We start from the raw sequence: 19,144 nt of genomic DNA, 5'->3' as shown, positions 1-19,144 counted from the left end.
ACGCATGCGCGGGAGCGTCAGCGGCCGCTCACGGCATCCCCGCGCGTGCGCAGTGGAAGGGGTCTCTTCCGCCTCCGCCATAGTGAAGTCCATGGCGAAGGCGGAAGGAAAAGAGTGCCCCCACGGCACAGGCCCGCCCGCGGATCGGTGGGCCCCGATCGCGGGCCAGGCCACCGTGGGGGCACCCCCCGGGGATTTAACCAAAAAGTTTCTGAGTGTGGTAGTGAGCGGGAAATGTGGTAGCCAGCGGGAACTGCCACCAGCTTCCCGACGCTCAGACCGGCGATGCTGTCACCACTATAAAACATTATTGGTCCACTAAACGAGGCCCCGCGGGATTCACACCGCAAATCATGGTCGCCGGCTGATTCACCCAAGACTGCTCTCACCAGTCCCCCGCTAACCAGTGACAGCAGCACTTAAACCGCACCTGCACAGTCAACCCCACTCTGCTCACAACCATGCCTCCAAGAAGACCAGCCCCACATTTTGGTGACGCCGACCAGGGACGACTGCCAGATACGATGGAGGCCAGACGGGATACCCAGTTCCCCTTGGGGTCCAGGAGGGTCAACCACAGGACAGCCACCAGTGCCTGGGAGGAAGTGGCAGCGGCAGCGGCTGTCAGCTCAGGGAGCGTGACCAGGAGGACTGGCACCCAGTGTGGCAAGAAGGTCACCCCCCCCCCCCCCATACTCCCCATCTCCGCAAGCCTTCTCCCTCCCATAACTCCCAAACCCCCCCGCGATTGACAACGCGTACGGGGAACGATGCCCCCTCTGTGTCCCCACAGGAGAAGGTGGGCCACAACCGGAGGGAGAGGGCTCAAACGAGTGGTGGGGTGCCGGACATAGAGAGTCCTCACCCCCTTTGAGGAATGGGCCCTGGAAGTCGCGGGGGTGGCCGAGGACTAAACAGTGACCAGCATGGAGGTCAGCGAACGCCGCAGAGGTGAGGATCCACCGCTCCCACCCCCACCTCCCTTCCCCAAGATGCCCTGGCACATATGAGTTAATGCCATACACACTGACCATCCCTCCTACTGACCACATGTCCATTCTCCCGCAGGACCTCCAGCCAATGGCGCCAGGCCATCCAAGATGCGCCCCCCCCATCACCACCACTACCTCCCATGAGAATACCTTGGAGGACATTTCCGAGGATGCCACCATAATAGTCGTGGCACAGCTGTCATCCCCACCCTCCGCCAGCGCAGAGACACATACCTCGGTGGGCAAAAGTAGTGGACAGTCGTCTAGGGCCCATTCTTTTTAAAAAAAATCTTTTTATTGCCTTTTCTCATATTTATAAACAGTTGTTGCTTATATATATTACATTTTTCTTGCCCGCGTTAATTTGCATTATTTTACAGAGAGGTTTGTTTTGTCCTTCTTTTGACTAACTGTACATACATTTTGTTGCCCTCTGGATCGGTCTATGATATCCCCGCTTCCTTCTCTCTCTCCCCCGCCCCACTACGTTGCGCAGTCCTTTGGTTCTTCATCTCTTTTTTTCCCTGGCTTACTCCTCATTGCTGGCCTCGAACAGGTTTTGGAACAGGCCGACAAACAGCCCCCAAGTATCCAGGAAGCCTTCCTCTGACCCTCGGATGGCGCATTTAATCTTCTCCAACCTTGGACATTGCCTCGGAGAAGGCTGTCCAGAACCCAGCAAGCTTGGAACAAGCCCAAATCATGTGGGTGTGGTTGGCCGGGCCCCTCTGGCACCGTTCACATTTGTCCTCCACCTCCGGGAAGAACCTGCTCATTCGGGTTCTGGTCAGGTGCGCTCTGTGCACCACTTTGAGCTGCATTAGGCTTAGCCTTGCGCAGGAGGAGGTGGAGTTCACTCTGCTCAGTGCTTCGCTCCAGAGCCCCCATCCCACCTCTGTCCCCAGTTCGTCCCCCATTTTTGTCTGGTCCCGTCCAGTGGTGTTCGGGCTCTGTCCAGTATCTGTCCGTATATTTTCCCACATAGCCGCCCCTTCTCGCTGCTTGTGCCTATCAAGTCCTCTAGTAGTGTGCTTTCTGGGGCCACGGGGTACCCTACTGTCTCTATGCAGAGGAAGTGCTTTATTTGGAGGTGTCTCAATTCCTGTCCTTTTGCTAGTTTCCACTTCCTCGTCAGTTCATCCAGTGTCGCCAGTCTGCGCCCTACGTAGAAGTCCCCGACCGTCAGTGTGCCCCCGTCCCGCCTCCATCTTTTGAAGGTGGTATCTAGCATGGCTGGGGGGAATCTGTGATTGCCACAGACTGGGACCATGGCGGACATTTTAGTTATCCCGAAGTGTTGTCTCAACTGGGTCCACATTTTCTAGGGCCCATTCTGATGAGAACCCATAAACCTGCTGATGCACGTCTGACGGAGGCAGGAACTCCCAGGCGAGCCAGCAGTCGGAGGTCTGCTGGGTCCCAGTCAGATGCTGAGACTTTGGTTTACCAGGAGCTGACGCCGACACTAGGGTGCTATCATGAGATTCAGAGGGGTATGTCAGTGACCCTCCAGCAGGTCCATAGCTGATTGAAGGAGTCCCAGAGGCTACGGGAGCAGGAGATGGCACCGGTAATGTGTGGCAGCGAGGGCAACATTGCTAGGCTAGTGGCCACAGTGGAGTGCCGGTGCACAATTCCAGCAGCATGAGTGGAGGTGTCCCAGGCCTGGCACAGTCGGTAATGGGACACCGTAGGCAGAGCGCTTCGACACCATGTCGCAGTCGCTGGGGGACGTCACCCAGTACCAGGGAAACTTTGATGAGTCACTGCGGAGCATGTCCCAGTCCCATGTGGGCATAGCTGAGGCGGTCCAGAGCATGTCCCAGTCGCTAGTTGATGTGTCCCAGTCACTGAGGGGCATCTACGAGGGCGTCGACACCATGCTGCGGACATTGGGGAGCAGCCAGGGCTGGCAGAGCCAGATGACTTAGCAGTAGCTGGGGCTTGATCCAGTTGCCGCTCTGTCCCGAGGTGCATCCCAGGACCTTATGGGCACCGACCGAAACAAGGGAGCTCTGTGTGTCAACCGGAGCCATCCTGTGGAGTGGCGATGGCGGCCGCCAGCTCCCCTGAGTTCCATTCCCTTCCAACTCGTAGTCAGCACCCGGAACAGGGTAGCACGGTGGGGCATATGTCGCTGGCAAGGGCACGGGAGCCCTCCCCAGCTCATCCTCCAGCCCCTTCTGGTCTGGCGCCTCCTCGTCCTCCCCTTATCCCCCAAGAGCCATCCTGGGGTGGTCCTCGAAGAGGCCAGGGATGTCCGACTGCCCCAGGTTGTAGCTGTTGTGTACACTCTCTGGGAAGTGTGCACACACCTGCATGATCTTCATGTGGTGGTCGCACATAAGCTGGATGTTCAGGGAGTGGAACTCCATCCTGTTGACGTAGGGCACTCCCTGACTGCCTGGTGAGCACAAGGTGACATGCATGCCATCCACTACCCCCTGGACCTTGGGCATCCCGGCGATGGTGAGGAATCTTACTGCCCGGGCATCTTATTGGGCTTGGTTTATGTCAAAGTTTATGTAGTTTTCTGCCTGGGCAAACAGGGCATCTGTGAAGTCACGGATTCACTTGTGGGCTGTAACTTGTGAGATGCCACGCAAGTCCCTGCTTGAGCCCTGGAAGTTCAGGGCTGCGCTGACCTTGATGGCCCACGGGAGCAGGTATCCTCCTTCACGTGGTGCCAAGTCTGCGAGGTTATGGCACAGGTGCCACACCATCCCCTTTTTGAGGTGGAGCCTCCTGTGGCACATGCTGTCCGTCATCTGTTTGAAGGACCAGTGACACCTGTACATCTTGGGCCATCGTGGGCCTCCCCTCTGGATCCCTCCCTGGCCTGATGGATGGCTGTGTCCTCAGGGTGTGGGGCGCCGCCTTGAGCTTCTGTCAACGCTGCTACCGCCGCCTCCTCCAGCGTCTGGCTGCCTGGCCTGCCAGCAGCACCACGATGCCAGCTTCCGCGGGGTTGAAGATTTTGTCCATACCATATATCTGTAAGGAATTGAGAGAGGGTGTGAGTCTGGCAACCAGCAGTGCCCCCCAACCTGGGACACTCCATTCCCCATTGCTGCTCCCCATTTCTCCATTGCTCCCCTATCCCTATCCAACACTCCCTGCCCACACACCCCCGGCCCCAGCGGGGGGCCCCTGCTCCCTGTACCCTAGGCACCTGCACATTACGTTACCTGGACCAGGCGCTAGTCCCCTCCCTGGTGTGTGCCCCTGGTATTCGGATGCTGTCTGCTGTGTCCGTGGTATTGCCTCTCACAGTGTTCAGGCACAGTGCCAGGCATCACTGTTTGATTGGGATGCTCGGCAATGAGCCCCACATGCTACATGACTCCCCTACCCACGGGAATCCACTTGGGATGGGTGAGGTGCTCACTTAACTACAATTGCTAACTCCCTATTGCAATAACCTTATTGGTGGTCGCTGGGGCAGACGCGCAGGGGCTGGGGTTGCCCCCGGAATGGGCCCCCACATTCCGATATTGACATGGTGGGCCCGTGGAATTAAGAGCTAAGACACCCATTCCACCCCCTCCCTGATAACAGCCCATCCCATCCAAGGCTGAGCCCCCAGGGGCTCCCTCATCCCCTGCCAAGCACCGGGGCAGCAACCCCAGTGCCCCCGGGCTCTTTGCCTGTGAGCAAAGATGGCTACTCACCTCCTCGGGTCCCAGCAGCAGCCCTTCCGCCAAGTTCACATTTTTAAAAAGGAGTACTAATCAGTGACCGCATGACTACTTGCTGTGGAAGTGGTTAGATCACGGGAGACTGTTAGATAGGGGGTTGGCTCCCATTAATTGCATGGAGATTGGGCCTAAGTGGTGACTATTGGTTTCTCATCATGCTCAGGTGAGATCCTGATTTCGCCAATGGGAGGGTGCAAGTTCGATCGCAAACGCATCGATGCCCGGCACGGTTCTTGATTCTGGTCTCTACCGTGTTTATTTTTAAAAATGAATTTAGAGTACCCAATCTTTTTTTCCCATTATGGGGCAATTTAGCATGGCCAATCCACCTACCCTGCACAACTTTGGGTTGTGGGGGTGAGACCCATGCAGACACGGGGAGAATATACAAACTCCAAACGGACAGTGATCGGGGCCGGGATCGAACCCGGGTCCTTGGCGCCATGAGGCAGCAGTGCTAACCACTGCGCCACCATGCTGCTCCTCCGTGATTTAACGGCCTCGCCACACTCTCGCTTCAGTGAAACGTCCAGGGTTTGGCTGCTTTTCCTATTGAAAGGGCAATAAGGTTCCATCCCATGGAACATATAAGATAAGCTCCAAAGGTTAGAGGATGATTGAAGTGTTTGTAAAAGAGTATTAAAATTGTTTTGGAAAAACAGGAGCATATCATCATTGTATGTGAAATAGAACAGTGGTTGCTAAGGTTTGTGAACAGAATATGTAAGTAGGTATATTGTTTGGATGAGACAGCAGTAAATAATTACAGTGCAGTGTTGGCAGAATAACCTCCGATTGTTGTAACACAGTTATCTGTCCATCAGTGACTTGGTCTAGGAGTACATTTTCTAGCTGCAAGGCCAGGCCATTGTCTGACATGCCTTCAATGTTTCTGCTATCATTTAAGGGAATGGGTTTCAGAGTCTTGTGAAGTGCCAGCAGGCTGCCTCATTGCATCCTGCACAAAAATACTGACATTCTTGTCCCTGAAGACAAGCGCAACACTTTGTCAGTATTAATTTTGCAGCTTTATTTCCTACTGCAGCAGGAAGCTGGTCTGTATGGGGATGTCAGTTTTGAAAAGGTCAATACTGAATGGAGAATTGTCCATGCTTGAAGTTGTGCGATACGGATCTTCATCTCTCACAGCTGAACAGCTTCATCCCAGGTATCTCTGGCTCTTCTCCAGCTCAAAAATGATACTTCAGGCTTCAGAACGCTGCAGCTGAATTAAAAAGCCTGAAGCCAGTTGCTTTGGCAATAATGTTCCTTTCTTTCGCATTGTCACTGAGGTATGATTGTCTGGCATTTGCAACCACATACCGTGGGGGTTTATTTAAAGTCATTTGTGCCAGTGTTTACTCAATGCAGTCTGAATAACTGCAGTAGTTGGGTCAACAGTGTCTGCAAACTTTGCAGTACATCACAAAATGCAGGCAGTGAGGCTCAGTGCACTTACCAACTGAACATTTCCATGTCCAGAAGCCGGGTTCATTTTTTTAAGAGTAAGTGTTATTGAAGAATCTTATACTTGGTTTTCTCAGCATCCTGGAAACTTGTGTATTTAGTGCTGACATTTGCTGGGCTATTTTTGTAATTCAGGTATATGGGTTATTGTAGAGTTGTGTTGAGTGAGAGTTTTTGCAGTTGTAGCCTGTGAATGGTAATCTTTCTTCTATAGCCACAGTATAGTTCTTACAGTAAGATAATGTGCAGCAACAGTATATGTGTGCTTTTAAATATCATCACAAACCATCAAGTAAATGCTTTAACACTTTGAAGTGATTATTTTTTGGAGCGCACTGTCCATCAACAGTGCTTTCGTACAGAGAGCAGCATCAGATGGAGAATTTAGCACCCACTCTCTGTTAGAAGATACCATGTTGATTTTTTTAAACCATTTAATCAATTTTTATCCTTTCCTTTATGAATTTAAAGACTTCAAGAACACGGTTCTGCTCTTCGCCCGACTGCTGTGTTCATTACTCGAGTGGTAGCTATACTGTATAAAAGCCAGTAGTATCAATCACTTATCCATTAAGTGCAAGGCAGTCTGCTTGACCACTGAAGCTTGCAGAATGGGCAGTGATCAGCTCTGCAACAGCTACTGTATGCAGTGCTACTTAGTAATGCAGCTGTAATAATGTGTTCCAGATTTTCAGAATCTTTACTGACCTCCTGCAAACCTTCCAGGGTTTGAAGTCCAGTCAAAAAGAACTAAAGGTAATGGAGAATCCATGAAGATGGAGAGATTTTTATTTTGCTGTCTTAATGAATCAGTTCATCTCTTTCAGTAATGGGCTCTGCTTCAACCACACGTATGCTGGCATTTTTTTTTATTAATGGTATCTTTAGTACAAGCTGTGTGTTTTTTGTTCCCTTTTAATTTAAGTAGCTTTGATCTCTCAGCGCTGGCTGCTATAATAGTGGCTATTCATACTCGAGAACAAGGGCAAAATCCCAGGTGTAAGAATCTGGTCTTTGGATGACACCCATTAAATGTTCATTTAGACCATTTGATGGTGAAATTCATGTGCCATCTCCTAATTACCATGCTTGCAAATGTTAAATTATAATGGACTTTTGCCCTTTAAATGAAAATGGTACAAATGTGCGTGCTTGCCTTAAATGCTTTTGTTAAATAGCCCTTTAGTAAGTCACTAATCACTTTGAACTATACACTCATTCAGTTTTCAATCCAAGTGAATTCTTAAATGTGTAAAGCTGCCAGCGTGACAGCTGAATGCAAGAAATGTCAAAGTGGAGTAAGTTACCTTTGGTCTTAGGCCCAATCAATCAATTCTGTAGCAGATGGATTTAGATGGATTTGCGGCTAAATCATCCCCCTTCCCCCACCTCCTGTGCATTGCTACTGAGGCTCTTGGAATGGTGGGAGCTGATTATTGCATGCGTATAAATGCGAGTGTGCATATATGTATGTGCAGAGTCTGCACGTACCTTCAGGAGCTTAGCAAAAGTTCATGGCATTGTGAGTTCACATTGACTGGATTGTTGCTGGCTGATATAGTTAGAGGTTTCAGTAATGTGGAGAGAGACGATCACTGTCACTCAACGTGTTTCTTGTAGGAAAGCTAGTTTCCGAATGTTCATCACTGCGTGAGAGGACTGGAGCAATGAAACAAGTGAATGGTGTGCAGGTGTAAAGCCAGGGTTCTGACATTGGATATAAAAAACGGCGAAGATCCCAGCTATCACAGTTTATGAAGTATTTCATTGTAAGATCATAGCTGTGGATTCACAAAAGTGATACATTTTTGTGGCATTTGTGGATAAAAAACAGAATTGTTCAGTGAATCATTATAAATATTTAGGTTGATTAATCTAAAACATACGTAACATATTTCCTAACTTCATCTTGGTCTTAGGAGTAACAGAAGTCTCTGGTGCAGCTCTGAGCTGGTCATTGCTGCATTTCAATGTCATAGTGACCTGATAAAGGTTTTCTGTAAAAGGCATTTTACAAGTTTATTTCTGTTCATTGTTTATTGTAGTGGTTTAATTTGTTCATGCAGAATTTCACATCAAAGCTGTTCTTTAATTAAATTTTTACTTTCTGGACAACTCTTTTGTGGTTAATAAAGTTTGAAACTGCAGAAAATGTCTTCATTTAAACATTAACTGTTTCATACAGTTCATAAGTTTCATTATGTTCAGGCCTATTCTTCTCATGTGTTCCACTTTAATTTCAGATCGCCTAGTAAGAGGTGGTGAAACCAAAGATCCTCGTCTTTCCTTATTGTGGTCTCAAGCGAGCTGACAATGAAACTCTCACCGCTTATTCTGCTTTTGGCTGTGCTAAGTGCTGAATTGATAGGAGTCCTTGGCTCAAGCTTAAAACCACAGCGGTTTAAAGGACGTGTTCAGCATGACCGAAGAAACATCAGACCCAACATCATCCTTATCATCACAGATGACCAGGATGTGGAGCTTGGTAAGGATGTTTTAATTTTATTTATTTTGCCAATTTTCTCCCCTTCGCCTCTCTTGAACACAGGCAGTTACGGCTGCCAGGTGCCCGGTGATGTTAATGTGAGCATTGCCAATTAGTATTGTCAGGCTGTTTGAGTATAGAGGGCACGACAGCTATGTCTAATCCCATCTTCACCTAATATCGACATGTGCAGTTCCATCAGAGGACACTGGAAAGCAGTCAGGAGCGTGAACTGTAGTTGATCTATGTACCTTAACCTAGAGGCATTGAGGCTAACACGAGCATTCCAACTGTCATCTTGACTGACATTAGCTATTGCAGCACAAACCAGGGACTGAACCTGGGCCTTTCAATTGTTTATGCCTTATTTGTGCTGGCGCAGTGGTGCAGTGGTTAGCACCACTGCCTACGGCGCTGAGGACCCGGGTTTGATCCCGGCCCCAGGTCACTATCTATGTGGAGTTAGCACATTGTCCCCATGTCTGCATGGGTTTCACCCCCACAACGGAAATATGTGCAGGTTAGGTGGATTGGCCATGCTAAATTGCCCCTTAATTGGAAGAAAAAATAATTGGGTACTTTAAATTTTAAAGAAAATTTAATTAAAAGGTGTATGCCTTATTTATTAATTGGTTAGACTCATTAAGGGTAATTTAGACCTGTGTTAATGTAAATGGTTGATGGTGAATATCTAAATGGATTTTTATTTCCAATGAACTCAAATCAAATAAAAATAAAAATCGGATGTGAAGTGAGTTTCTGATTCCACATCGGCCAATTTACACCATCACACAAAATCAGAATTACCCCCAATGAGTTATCAAGGGCGCCTACAAAAAATTGCCTCGGTTTTAACTGCCAAAGAAAGAAGTGTGACCCACTGCTGCCTGTTTCTAGCCTGGAAGAAACAGTTAAAATAGACCCCTTCATTTTCTTTTACGAATTTTTCAATTTCACTTACAGGTAGAAACTAACTCAGCCTCATTAGCATCTTGTAGCAAAATAGATCCACATTAAATATCCAGACAAGTTATAGTCATATTCTCACGCACTGTACATGTTTCCTGCTTGAGGTAATCAGTAGGTGTCCTGAAGTGTGTGAATCCATCAAGCTTGACATTGACCCATATATGTGTCAATTTATAGTATTTAAGTACGACATTCTGTCTCGACATTGACACAGCTCTTGTTATATTGATATTATAATTCCCAGGAGCATTGGGAATGTGATACTTTACTTCTGATACTGGAAAACTGTCAGTAATGATTTGCGCTCTGAAAGATTGATTGTTGTTTTCCATATGTTGATATATAAAGATGAATTACTGCTAAAATAATAGCTCATATCTGAGTATGCACAGCTGATTGTTCAAATATCTAAATATCTCACACAGCCTCTTAATGTATCTGGTATTGTGTCTGTTGATCATCTTGGAAAGCATAGATTGATATATAATAAAGGATGCTTTTAATTGTGGACAAAGTGGAGCATATGTGAGGCAGAACTACTCTGAGATGTATTGCAAAGTTGCATGCAATTCTGGACCTTGTTGATGTAAATTGTAGTGCACAATCCCAAACTAATCTTCCTTTTATTTCATTGTTGTGAGATGCTTCGGAAAGCAGAAGCACAAAGGGACTTGGGAGTCCTTGTTCACGATTCTCTTAAGGTTAATGTGCAGGTTCAGTCGGCAGTTAAGAAGGCAAATGCAATGTTTGCATTCATGTCAAGAGGGCTAGAATACAAGACCAGGGATGTACTTCTGAGGCTATATAAGGCTCTGGTCAGACCCTATTTGGAGTATTGTGAGCAGTTTTGGGCCCCGCAGCTAAGGAAGGATGTGCTGGCTTTGGAAAGGGTCCAGAGGAGGTTAACAAGAATGACCCCTGGAATGAAGAACTTGTCGTATGAGGAATGTTTGAGGACTCTGGGTCTGTACTCGTGGAGTTTAGAAGGATGAGAGGGGATCTTATTGAAACCTACAAGGTACTGCGAGGCCTGGATAGAGTGGACGTGGAGAGGATGTTTCCACTTGTAGAAAAAACTGGAACCAGAGGACACCATCTCAGACTAAAGGGAAGATCCTTTAAAACAAAGATGAGGAGGAATTTCTTCAGCCAGAGGGTAATAATCTGTGGAACTCTTTGCCGCAGAAGGCTGTGGAGGCCAATTCACTGAGTGTCTTTAAGACAGGGATAGATAGGTTATTGATTAATAAGGAGATCAGGGGTTATGGGGAGAAGGCAGGAGAATGGGGATGAGAAAATATCAGCCATGATTGAATGGCGGAGCAGACTCGATGGACCGAGCGATCTAATTCTGCTCCTATGTCTTATGGTCTTATGGTTGTGTCCAGCCATACATATCAAATGTTTTTGTAAGTGTGTTTTTATACATTTATTGAAGCATTTGTATAAATATATACATGTTGGACAGATAGGTATTTTAATAAATTTGCACGCAATTTCGAACACTCTCAGTCTCAGCCACTTGTGAAAGTGTGATTTAATGCAACTTGGTTCACCTGAGTACATCTATCCAAAGTATTCTTATTTCAAATATTCTATCAAAATACATATCGTATCACAAGTTGCCAACAACCAGCACCTTGTCCCAAACTTGGCTCAAATCAAATAAACTTGGTTTAGCTGACAGCAAAGCTGAAGAAGGCACCAAACTACTTTTGAACAGATACAAATTGCATGATTTTACCATTGCCCGTGACTTCACCAGGGCATTCGGCACAGTTGACCGCTGCATCATCTTTCTGTTGACGAGCTCTAACCTGCTGCGACATGATTCCATTCCAATCTATCCAAAAAAATGCAATGCATTTTCAGCAGTGACGTCTGTGCCGTGCATGCTTCGCCCGCTTGTATGAGGTGGTGAGAAGTATAATCATAGAATCCCTACAGTGCAGAGGGAGGCCATTTGTCTACACCAATCCTCTGAAAGAGCACCCTGCCTGGGCCTACTCCCCTGCTCTATCCCTGTAATGTCATAACCCCCCACCTAATCTTTGGACACTAAGGACAATTTGGAATGGCCAATGCACCTAAGCTGCACATATTTGGACTATGTGACGAAACTGGGGCATCCAGAGGACTCCCATGCCAACACAGGAGAAAGTGCAACCTCCACACAGTCACGCAAGGTTGGAATTGAACCCGGGTCCTTGGTGCTGTGAGGCAGCCACTGTGCCAGCATGCCATGGCCCTTAAAGGGCCTTAAAAGAATGCTGCTACTGTTCCAGAAATGGCTTCGGTAACTTTTATAGTGCTAGATGAACCTCACTTTTTTAAGCTGGTAACCGCCAATTTGTGTCATTCATAGAACTGCTAGATCTTTGATACCTCAATTTGGCAAGCTACCTGGATGTGCTAAATTATCCCGCTACCACCTTCTTAATCGCCATCAACCCCCCTCCTAGTGCCCCACAGATGCATCTTCAATCTCTTTCAGCTTCATCTTTAGTTCAATGGACAACAGTCATAAAGCAGGCATGCCAACCATCATTTTTTTCCCAATGTGTATTTGCATTAAATTTATCTGCATTAGATTTAATCTGTACGGTCTGCCCACTTGTAGATTGAAACCAACTAATTTTGTACTTTCTTGGCAGCAACTTCACTCAGTTACACGTGCATTCCAATTTGGTATCAGCTGCAAATTTGATTGGCTTGCATTGATCTTTAGAATTCATGTCATTAATATAAATTAGAAACATTGGAGTATCCCATCACCAATCCCTGAAGCATGCCATCGTATTCCTTTACCTTCACACAACATCACTTCTGTTGCTTCGCACCCTTTTGTTTTTAATCCTTGTCCAGCTGTTTTTTGGAATCTCCTACCACTCGTAAGCTGAGGTCGTGGCTTGCCTGCAGATTTTTTTCCAATGCTATGTGGAAGTACAACATACAGTTAGGTTTTCCACTGTTCCACTGGGGATATCACTTGGTCAAACATGTCAAGCAGGCTGCCTACAAAGAATTTAGTCCTCCTCTTGCTATATTTACTACATTTTGCTAGATTGTTCTTATATGGGTTTTCATGGACAAAGTTTATGGATAGAATTCTCCCATTCCCCTGGTGGGTGGGGGTTAGAAATTGGTGGGAATCCCAAGAATCGCTTTTAAGCCAGCATGAAACTCCTGCTGGGATCTTCCAGTATGGCGGTTTGCGAAACCTAGTGGCGACTGGAGTGAAACTAATTTACATCCTCCTAATAGGATGCAGGTGAAGGCCCAACTAGAATTCCCCCCCAACGTTTGATTCTCCATAATCCCAGCAGGAAAATGCGTTGGTCTAGGACACTGGAACAACGTGGCATGCAGAAATCTGGACTTCTGAAAAATGCCTGGAGCAGCCTCCAGACTTCGAGATGGAGGCTGCCAGTGACCTTGGAACACCACAGGAGTGGGTGGGGGGAGCATCGGCAAGTGGATCATCCAGCATCAGCGCCATCAAGGATGTTACATCTTCCAACCTCAGTGCATTCCTGCAGATCCATCTTCTTCTTCAGTCGGTCCACCTTCCAGCTTCAGAGTGTTTCTGGAGATCCATCTTCTCTTTCAGGGGTCCAAAGGTCCATATTCTTTTTTCAACAATGTGTCAGTGCTGTTGGATGCCTTTTAAATATGGCACTCTCTGGGTCACTGTCTGTTTGGAGTTTGCACATTCTCCCCATGTTTGCATGGGTTTCCCACAACCCAAAAGATGTGCAGGGTGTATGGATTGGCCACTCTTTTAAGGTCCTTAATTGGATAAAAATGAATTGGGAACTCTAAATTTATTTTACAAAAATATATATATATTAAATATGGCACCCAGATATGATGGTGGGTCATACACAATCAAGCTCATCCCACCACGGAATATGGCGCTAAACCCCCAGAAACATAATAAGATTGGGGCAGAAGATATAGCATAGTTTCCCACAAACCTGCACATAATCCCTGTCCCCACCCCCACCATGGAATTTAGTCACAGATGGAATATATTCTGCCCTATGTGTTTGTTGTTGTCCGTGATCAAAGTATTTTTTATATGTGTGAGGTTAATGGGTGTTCTCACGTGGTTTGTCCCAATTTAAATACTGTCCAGCAGCAAGTTTTAATCTTTTAAAAAGATTACTTATTATCATATTCTTGCCCTGGAGATTTTAGCATGATTTCTCACACAAACTGGACTGGGTTCTCCATTTGTGAGACTTGGATCGGAATTCTCTGTCAGCGGGATCGTCCGCTCCGCAGGCAGCGCAACCATGGCCGCGGGTTACCCATTACTAATGAGAAGCATATAATTATCTGGATCTGCTTTTTAAAAAAAAAAATGTTTATCAAGAATTTTTTAACAAAATGTTCAACCATACAAACAACCCCCCCCCTCCCCCCCGTAACAAAAAAGAAAGAAAGCTTGCATAGCAGGACATGAACATGGCAAGTCAATATGATACAGAACTTTGTACATTGGATTCCTCCCATACATGTCAGTTTTCCGGATCATTCATGTGTTTTCTTGCTCAAATGCCCCCCAGAAAAAAAACCTTCCCCCTCCCTCCCTCCACCCCCCCCCCCACCCCACAAAAGATATCCCCCCTCCCCCCCTGGGTTGCTGTTGCTGCTGTCCGACCTTCATCTAACGCTCCGCGAGATAGTCTAGGAACGGTTGCCACCGCCTGTAGAACCCTTGCGCAGACCCTCTCAAGGCAAACTTTATCCTCTCCATCTTGATAAACCCAGCCATATCATTTATCCAGGCCTCGACGCTGGGGGGCTTCGCCTCTTTCCAAATTAACAAGATCCTTCGCCGGGCTACTCGGGACGCAAAGGCCAGAATGCCGGCCTCTTTCGCCTCCTGCACTCCCGGCTCGTCCACTACTCCAAATAGTGCTTGGCTTGACCCGGACTTTCACCACCTTAGATACTGTTCCCGCAACTCCCCTCCAGAACCCCTCCAGTGCCGGGCATGACCAAAACATATGGACATGGTTCGCCGGCCTTCCTGAGCACCTCCCACATCTGTCCTCCACCCCAAAGAACCTACTCAGCCTCGCCCCCGTCATATGCGCCATGTGAACTACCTTAATCTGTATCAGGCTAAGCCTGGCACACGAGGAAGAGGAATTAACCCTACTTGGGGCATCAGCCCACAGCCCCTCCTCAATCTCCTCCCCCAGCTCCTCTTCCCATTTACCTTTAAGCTCCTCTACCAAAGCCTCCCCGTCTTCTTTCATCTCCTGGTATATCAGCGACACCTTGCCCTCCCCGACCCATACGCCCAAAATCACCTTGTCTTGAATCCCCTGTGCCGGGAGCAGCGGGAATTCCCTCACCTGCTGCCTCACAAACGCCCTCACTTGCATGTACCTGAAGGCATTTCCCGGAAGTAGTCCAAATTTCTCCTCCAGCGCCCCTAAGCTTGCAAACGTCCCATCGATGAACAGGTCCCCCATTCTTCTAATCCCTGCCCGATGCCAGCCCTGAAACCCCCCATCCATCCTTCCTGGGACAAACTGATGGTTATCCCTGATCGGGGATCACACCGAGGCTCCCATCTGTGTCGTCTCCACTGCCCCCAGATCTTTAGCGTTGCCGCCACCACCGGGCTCGTGGTGTACCTTGTCGGCGAGAGCAGCGGTGCCGTCACCAGCGCCCCCAGGCTCGTTCCTTTGCAGGACGCCATCTCCAACCTCTTCCACGCCGCCCCCGCTCCCTCCATCACCCACTTACGGATCATCGCCACGTTGGCTGCCCAGTAGTAGCCACCCAAATTCGGCAACGCCAACCCTCCTCTATCTCTGCTACGCTCCAGGAACCCCCTCCTTACCCTCGGGGTCTTGCTTGCCCACACAAATCCCATAATGCTTCTGCTTACCCTCTTAAAGAAGGCCTTGGTAATCACAATTGGGAGGCATTGGAATACAAAAAGAAACCTCGGGAAGACCACCATTTTAATCGACTGTACCCTGCCCGCCAGCGAGAGTGGCAACATGTCCCACCTTTTAAAGTTCTCCTCCATCTGTTCCACCAGCCGTGTCAAATTAAGTTTGTGCAGTGCCCCCCAGCTCCTAGCTACCTGAATCCCCAAGTATCGAAAGCTCCTTTCCACGCTCCTCAACGGTAGGTCGTCTATCCCTCTTCCCTGATCCCCCGGATGCACCACAAAGAGCTCACTCTTTCCCACATTGAGCTTATAGCCCGAGAAGTCTCCAAACTCCCTTAGGATCTGCATGACCTCAACCATCCCCTCCACTGGATATGCCACATTCAGCAACAGGTCGTCTGCGTACAGCGACACCCGATGCTCCTCTCCCCCTCGGACCATCCCATTCCATTTTCCCGACTCCCTTAACGCCATGGCCAAAGGTTCAATTGCTGATGCAAACAGCAGAGGGGACAGGGGGCACCCCTGCCTCGTCCCTCGATACAGCCGGAAATACTCCGACCTCCGCCGGTTCGTGACCACACTCACCACCGGGGCTCTATACAGGAGCTTAACCCAACTAATAAACCCTCCCCCGAACCCAAACCTCCTCAACACTTCCCAGAGATACTCCCACTCTACTCGGTCAAAGGCCTTCTCCGCGTCCATGGCTGCAACTATCTCCGCTTCTCCCTCCACCGATGGCATCATAATCACATTTAAGAGCCTTCGCACATTGGTGTTTAGCTGCCTACCCTTTACGAATCCCATCTGGTCCTCGTGAATCACCCCCGGGACACAGTCCTCAATCCTCGTAGCTAACATTTTTGCCAGCAACTTAGCATCTATGTTGAGGAGGGAGATCGGTCTATACGACCCGCATTGCAGTGGGTCCTTATCCCGCTTCAAGATCAAAGAGATCGTCGCCTCCGACATTGTCGGGGGCAGGGTCCCCCCCTCCCTTGCTTCATTGAAGGTCCTTACCAGCAACTGGGCTAACAGGTCTACATACTTCCTATAAAACTCCACCGGGAACCCATCCGGCCCCGGGGCCTTCCCTGCCTGCATGCTCCCCAGTCCTTTAACCAGCTCCTCCACCCCACTTGGCACCCCCAAACCAGCCACCTCCTGCTCCTCCACACTCGGAAACCTCAGTTGGTCCAAGAATCGTCGCATCCCCTCTTTTCCCCCTGGGGGCTGGGACCTATACAGCTCCTCGTAAAAGGCCTTGAATGCCTCATTCACTTTCACTGCACTCCGCACCGTAGTTCCCCTGCCATCCTTGACTCCACCTATTTCCCTCGCTGCCATCCTCTTACGGAGCTGATGTGCCAGCATCCGACTCGCCTTCTCCCCATATTCATATATCGCCCCCTGTGCCTTCCTCCACTGTGCCTCTGCCTTCCCTGTGGTCAACAGATCGAACTCCGTCTGGAGACTTCGTCACTCCCTGAGTAGTCCCCCATCAGGAGCCTCTGCATAGCTCCTGTCCACCCTTAAAATCTCCCCCACTAACCTTTCCCTTTCCCTGCCCTCTCTCTTCACCCTATGAGCCCTGATGGAGATTAACTCTCCCCTGACCACCGCCTTCAGCGCCTCCCATACTACTCCCACCTGCTCCTCCCCATTGTCGTTGGCCTCCAGGTACCTTTCGATGCACCCCCGCACTCTCCCACACACTTCCTCGTCTGCCAGCAGTCCCACATCCAACCGCCACAACGGGCGTTGGTCCCTCTCCTCCCCCAGCTCTAGCTCCACCCAATGCGGGGCGTAGTCTGAAATGGCTATTGCCGAATACTCCGTTCCCTCCACTTTCAGGATCAATGCCCTGCCCAGAACAAAAAAATCTATCCAGGAGTAGGCATTATGTACATGGGAGAAAAAAGAAAATTCTCTGGCCAAAGGCTTGGCAAATCTCCACGGATCTACTCCCCCCATCTGATCCATAAACCCCCAGAGCACCTTGGCCACAGCCGGCCTCTTCCCCGTCCTAGATCTGGAACGATCTAATGCTGGGTCCAACACCGTGTTAAAATCCCCACCCATTATCAAGCTCCCTACCTCCAAGTCTGGAATACGCCCCAACATCCGTTTCATGAATCCAGCATCGTCCTAGTTCGGGGCGTATACATTTACCAATACCACCTCCGTCCCCTGCAACCTATCGCTCACCATCACGTATCGGCCTCCATTGTCCGCTACTATGTTCTTGGCCTCAAACGACACCCGCTTCCCCACCAGTATTGCCACCCCTCTATTCTTCGCATCCAGCCCCGAATGGAGCACCTGTCCTACCCATCCCTTCCTTAACCTGAGCTGATCTGCCACCTTCAGATGTGTCTCCTGAAGCATGACCACGTCTGCCTTCAGTCCCTTTAGGTGCGCGAACACTCGGGCCATCTTAACCAGCTCATTTAGGCCTTCCACATTCCACGTGATCAGCCGGATTGGGGGGCTCCAGTTGAAGCCAGCTCTCCTTCTTGCCACCTCCGCGCTCCAATTCTGGTAGACTCGGTTCACCGCATTCTCCCATCTACTGCTCCGCACCTTCTTAGTCCATCTCAAAACACTTTCTTTGTCCGCAAAGCGATGGAACCTTGCCACTATCGCCCTTGGCGGCTCATCAGCCTTGGGTCTCCTCGCCAGGACCCGGTGAGCCCCTTCCAGCTCCAGGGGGCTCGGAGAGGCCTCCGCACCCATCAGCGAATGGAGCATCGTGCTCACATACGCCCCGGCATCAGCTCCCTCCACTCCTTCGGGTAGACCCAGAATCCGAAGATTCTTCCTCCTCGACCTGTTCTCCAGGACCTCGAGTCTTTCGGCCCACCTCCTGTGCACCACCTCATGCGCCTCCATCTTTACCGCCAGGCCCAGGATCTCGTCCTCGTTCTCATTCGTTTTATCCCTCACCTCGCGGAGCTCCACCGCCTTGGCCTTCTGGGACTCCTTCAGCCCCTCGATCGCCAACAGCATTGGCGCCAGCACCTCCTTTTTAAGCTCCTGCACACATCGCTTGAGGAACTCCTGCTGGTCCGGCCCCCATGCTGCTCGATCTCCGCCCTCCGCCATCTTGTTTTTTCCCCCTCGTTTTTGCCGCTGCTCCAGAGCCTCTTTCTCCGACGCTCCACCGCTAATCTCCGCCATACAACGTAAGGGGGGACCTTACTTCACCTTCCCACACGGGATTTAATCAAAAAATTTCCGTTGGGGCTCCTCTGGAGAGCCCAAAAGTCCGTTATAGCGGGAGCTGCCGAAATGCTCCCGCATCGCCGCAACCGGAAGTCTATCTGGATCTGCTTTGCCACCTTTTTTGTCAATCGGCATCACATTAGCTTTTTTTTCCCAATCGATCAGGTCACAAGTTGGCCATTTATTAACATTTTCTCAAACCAGCACCTGTTAATTGAAAAAAAAACCATAGCCATAGAATGTACTTCTTACAGAAGCAATTTCATCTATCTTTTTCATGATTTTTAAAATAATCTTTATTAGTGTCACAAGTAGGCTTACATTAACACTGCAGTGAAGTTACTGTGAAAATCCCTTAGTTACCACACTCCGGCACTTGTTCGTG

The 19,144-nt window shown here is 49.1% G+C and overlaps 1 protein-coding gene across 13 annotated transcripts in view; it reads left to right on the top strand.

Annotated features, from left to right (window-relative positions):
* The window catches only part of sulf1 (sulfatase 1), an 821,278-nt gene that overhangs the window by 565,050 nt on the left and 237,084 nt on the right, over window positions 1-19,144 (top strand). For 11 of the 13 annotated variants that reach the window (XM_072467605.1, XM_072467606.1, XM_072467604.1 and 8 more), the window contains one exon: window positions 8,401-8,642. In XM_072467605.1, coding sequence (XP_072323706.1) covers window positions 8,471-8,642 — 172 coding nt within the window. In that variant the 5' untranslated portion in view covers window positions 8,401-8,470. Of the gene's footprint in view, window positions 1-6,094; window positions 6,196-6,844; window positions 6,914-8,400; window positions 8,643-19,144 lie in introns of those variants that run through there. The other 2 variants (XM_072467602.1, XM_072467607.1) reach the window with 2 other exon arrangements.

Source organism: Scyliorhinus torazame, chromosome 11 (genome assembly GCF_047496885.1).
Source record: "Scyliorhinus torazame isolate Kashiwa2021f chromosome 11, sScyTor2.1, whole genome shotgun sequence".
Classification (NCBI taxonomy): Eukaryota; Metazoa; Chordata; class Chondrichthyes; order Carcharhiniformes; family Scyliorhinidae; genus Scyliorhinus; species Scyliorhinus torazame.
The sequence above is the reverse complement of the archived record's forward strand: the minus strand, read 5'-3'. Positions and strand labels throughout refer to the sequence as shown.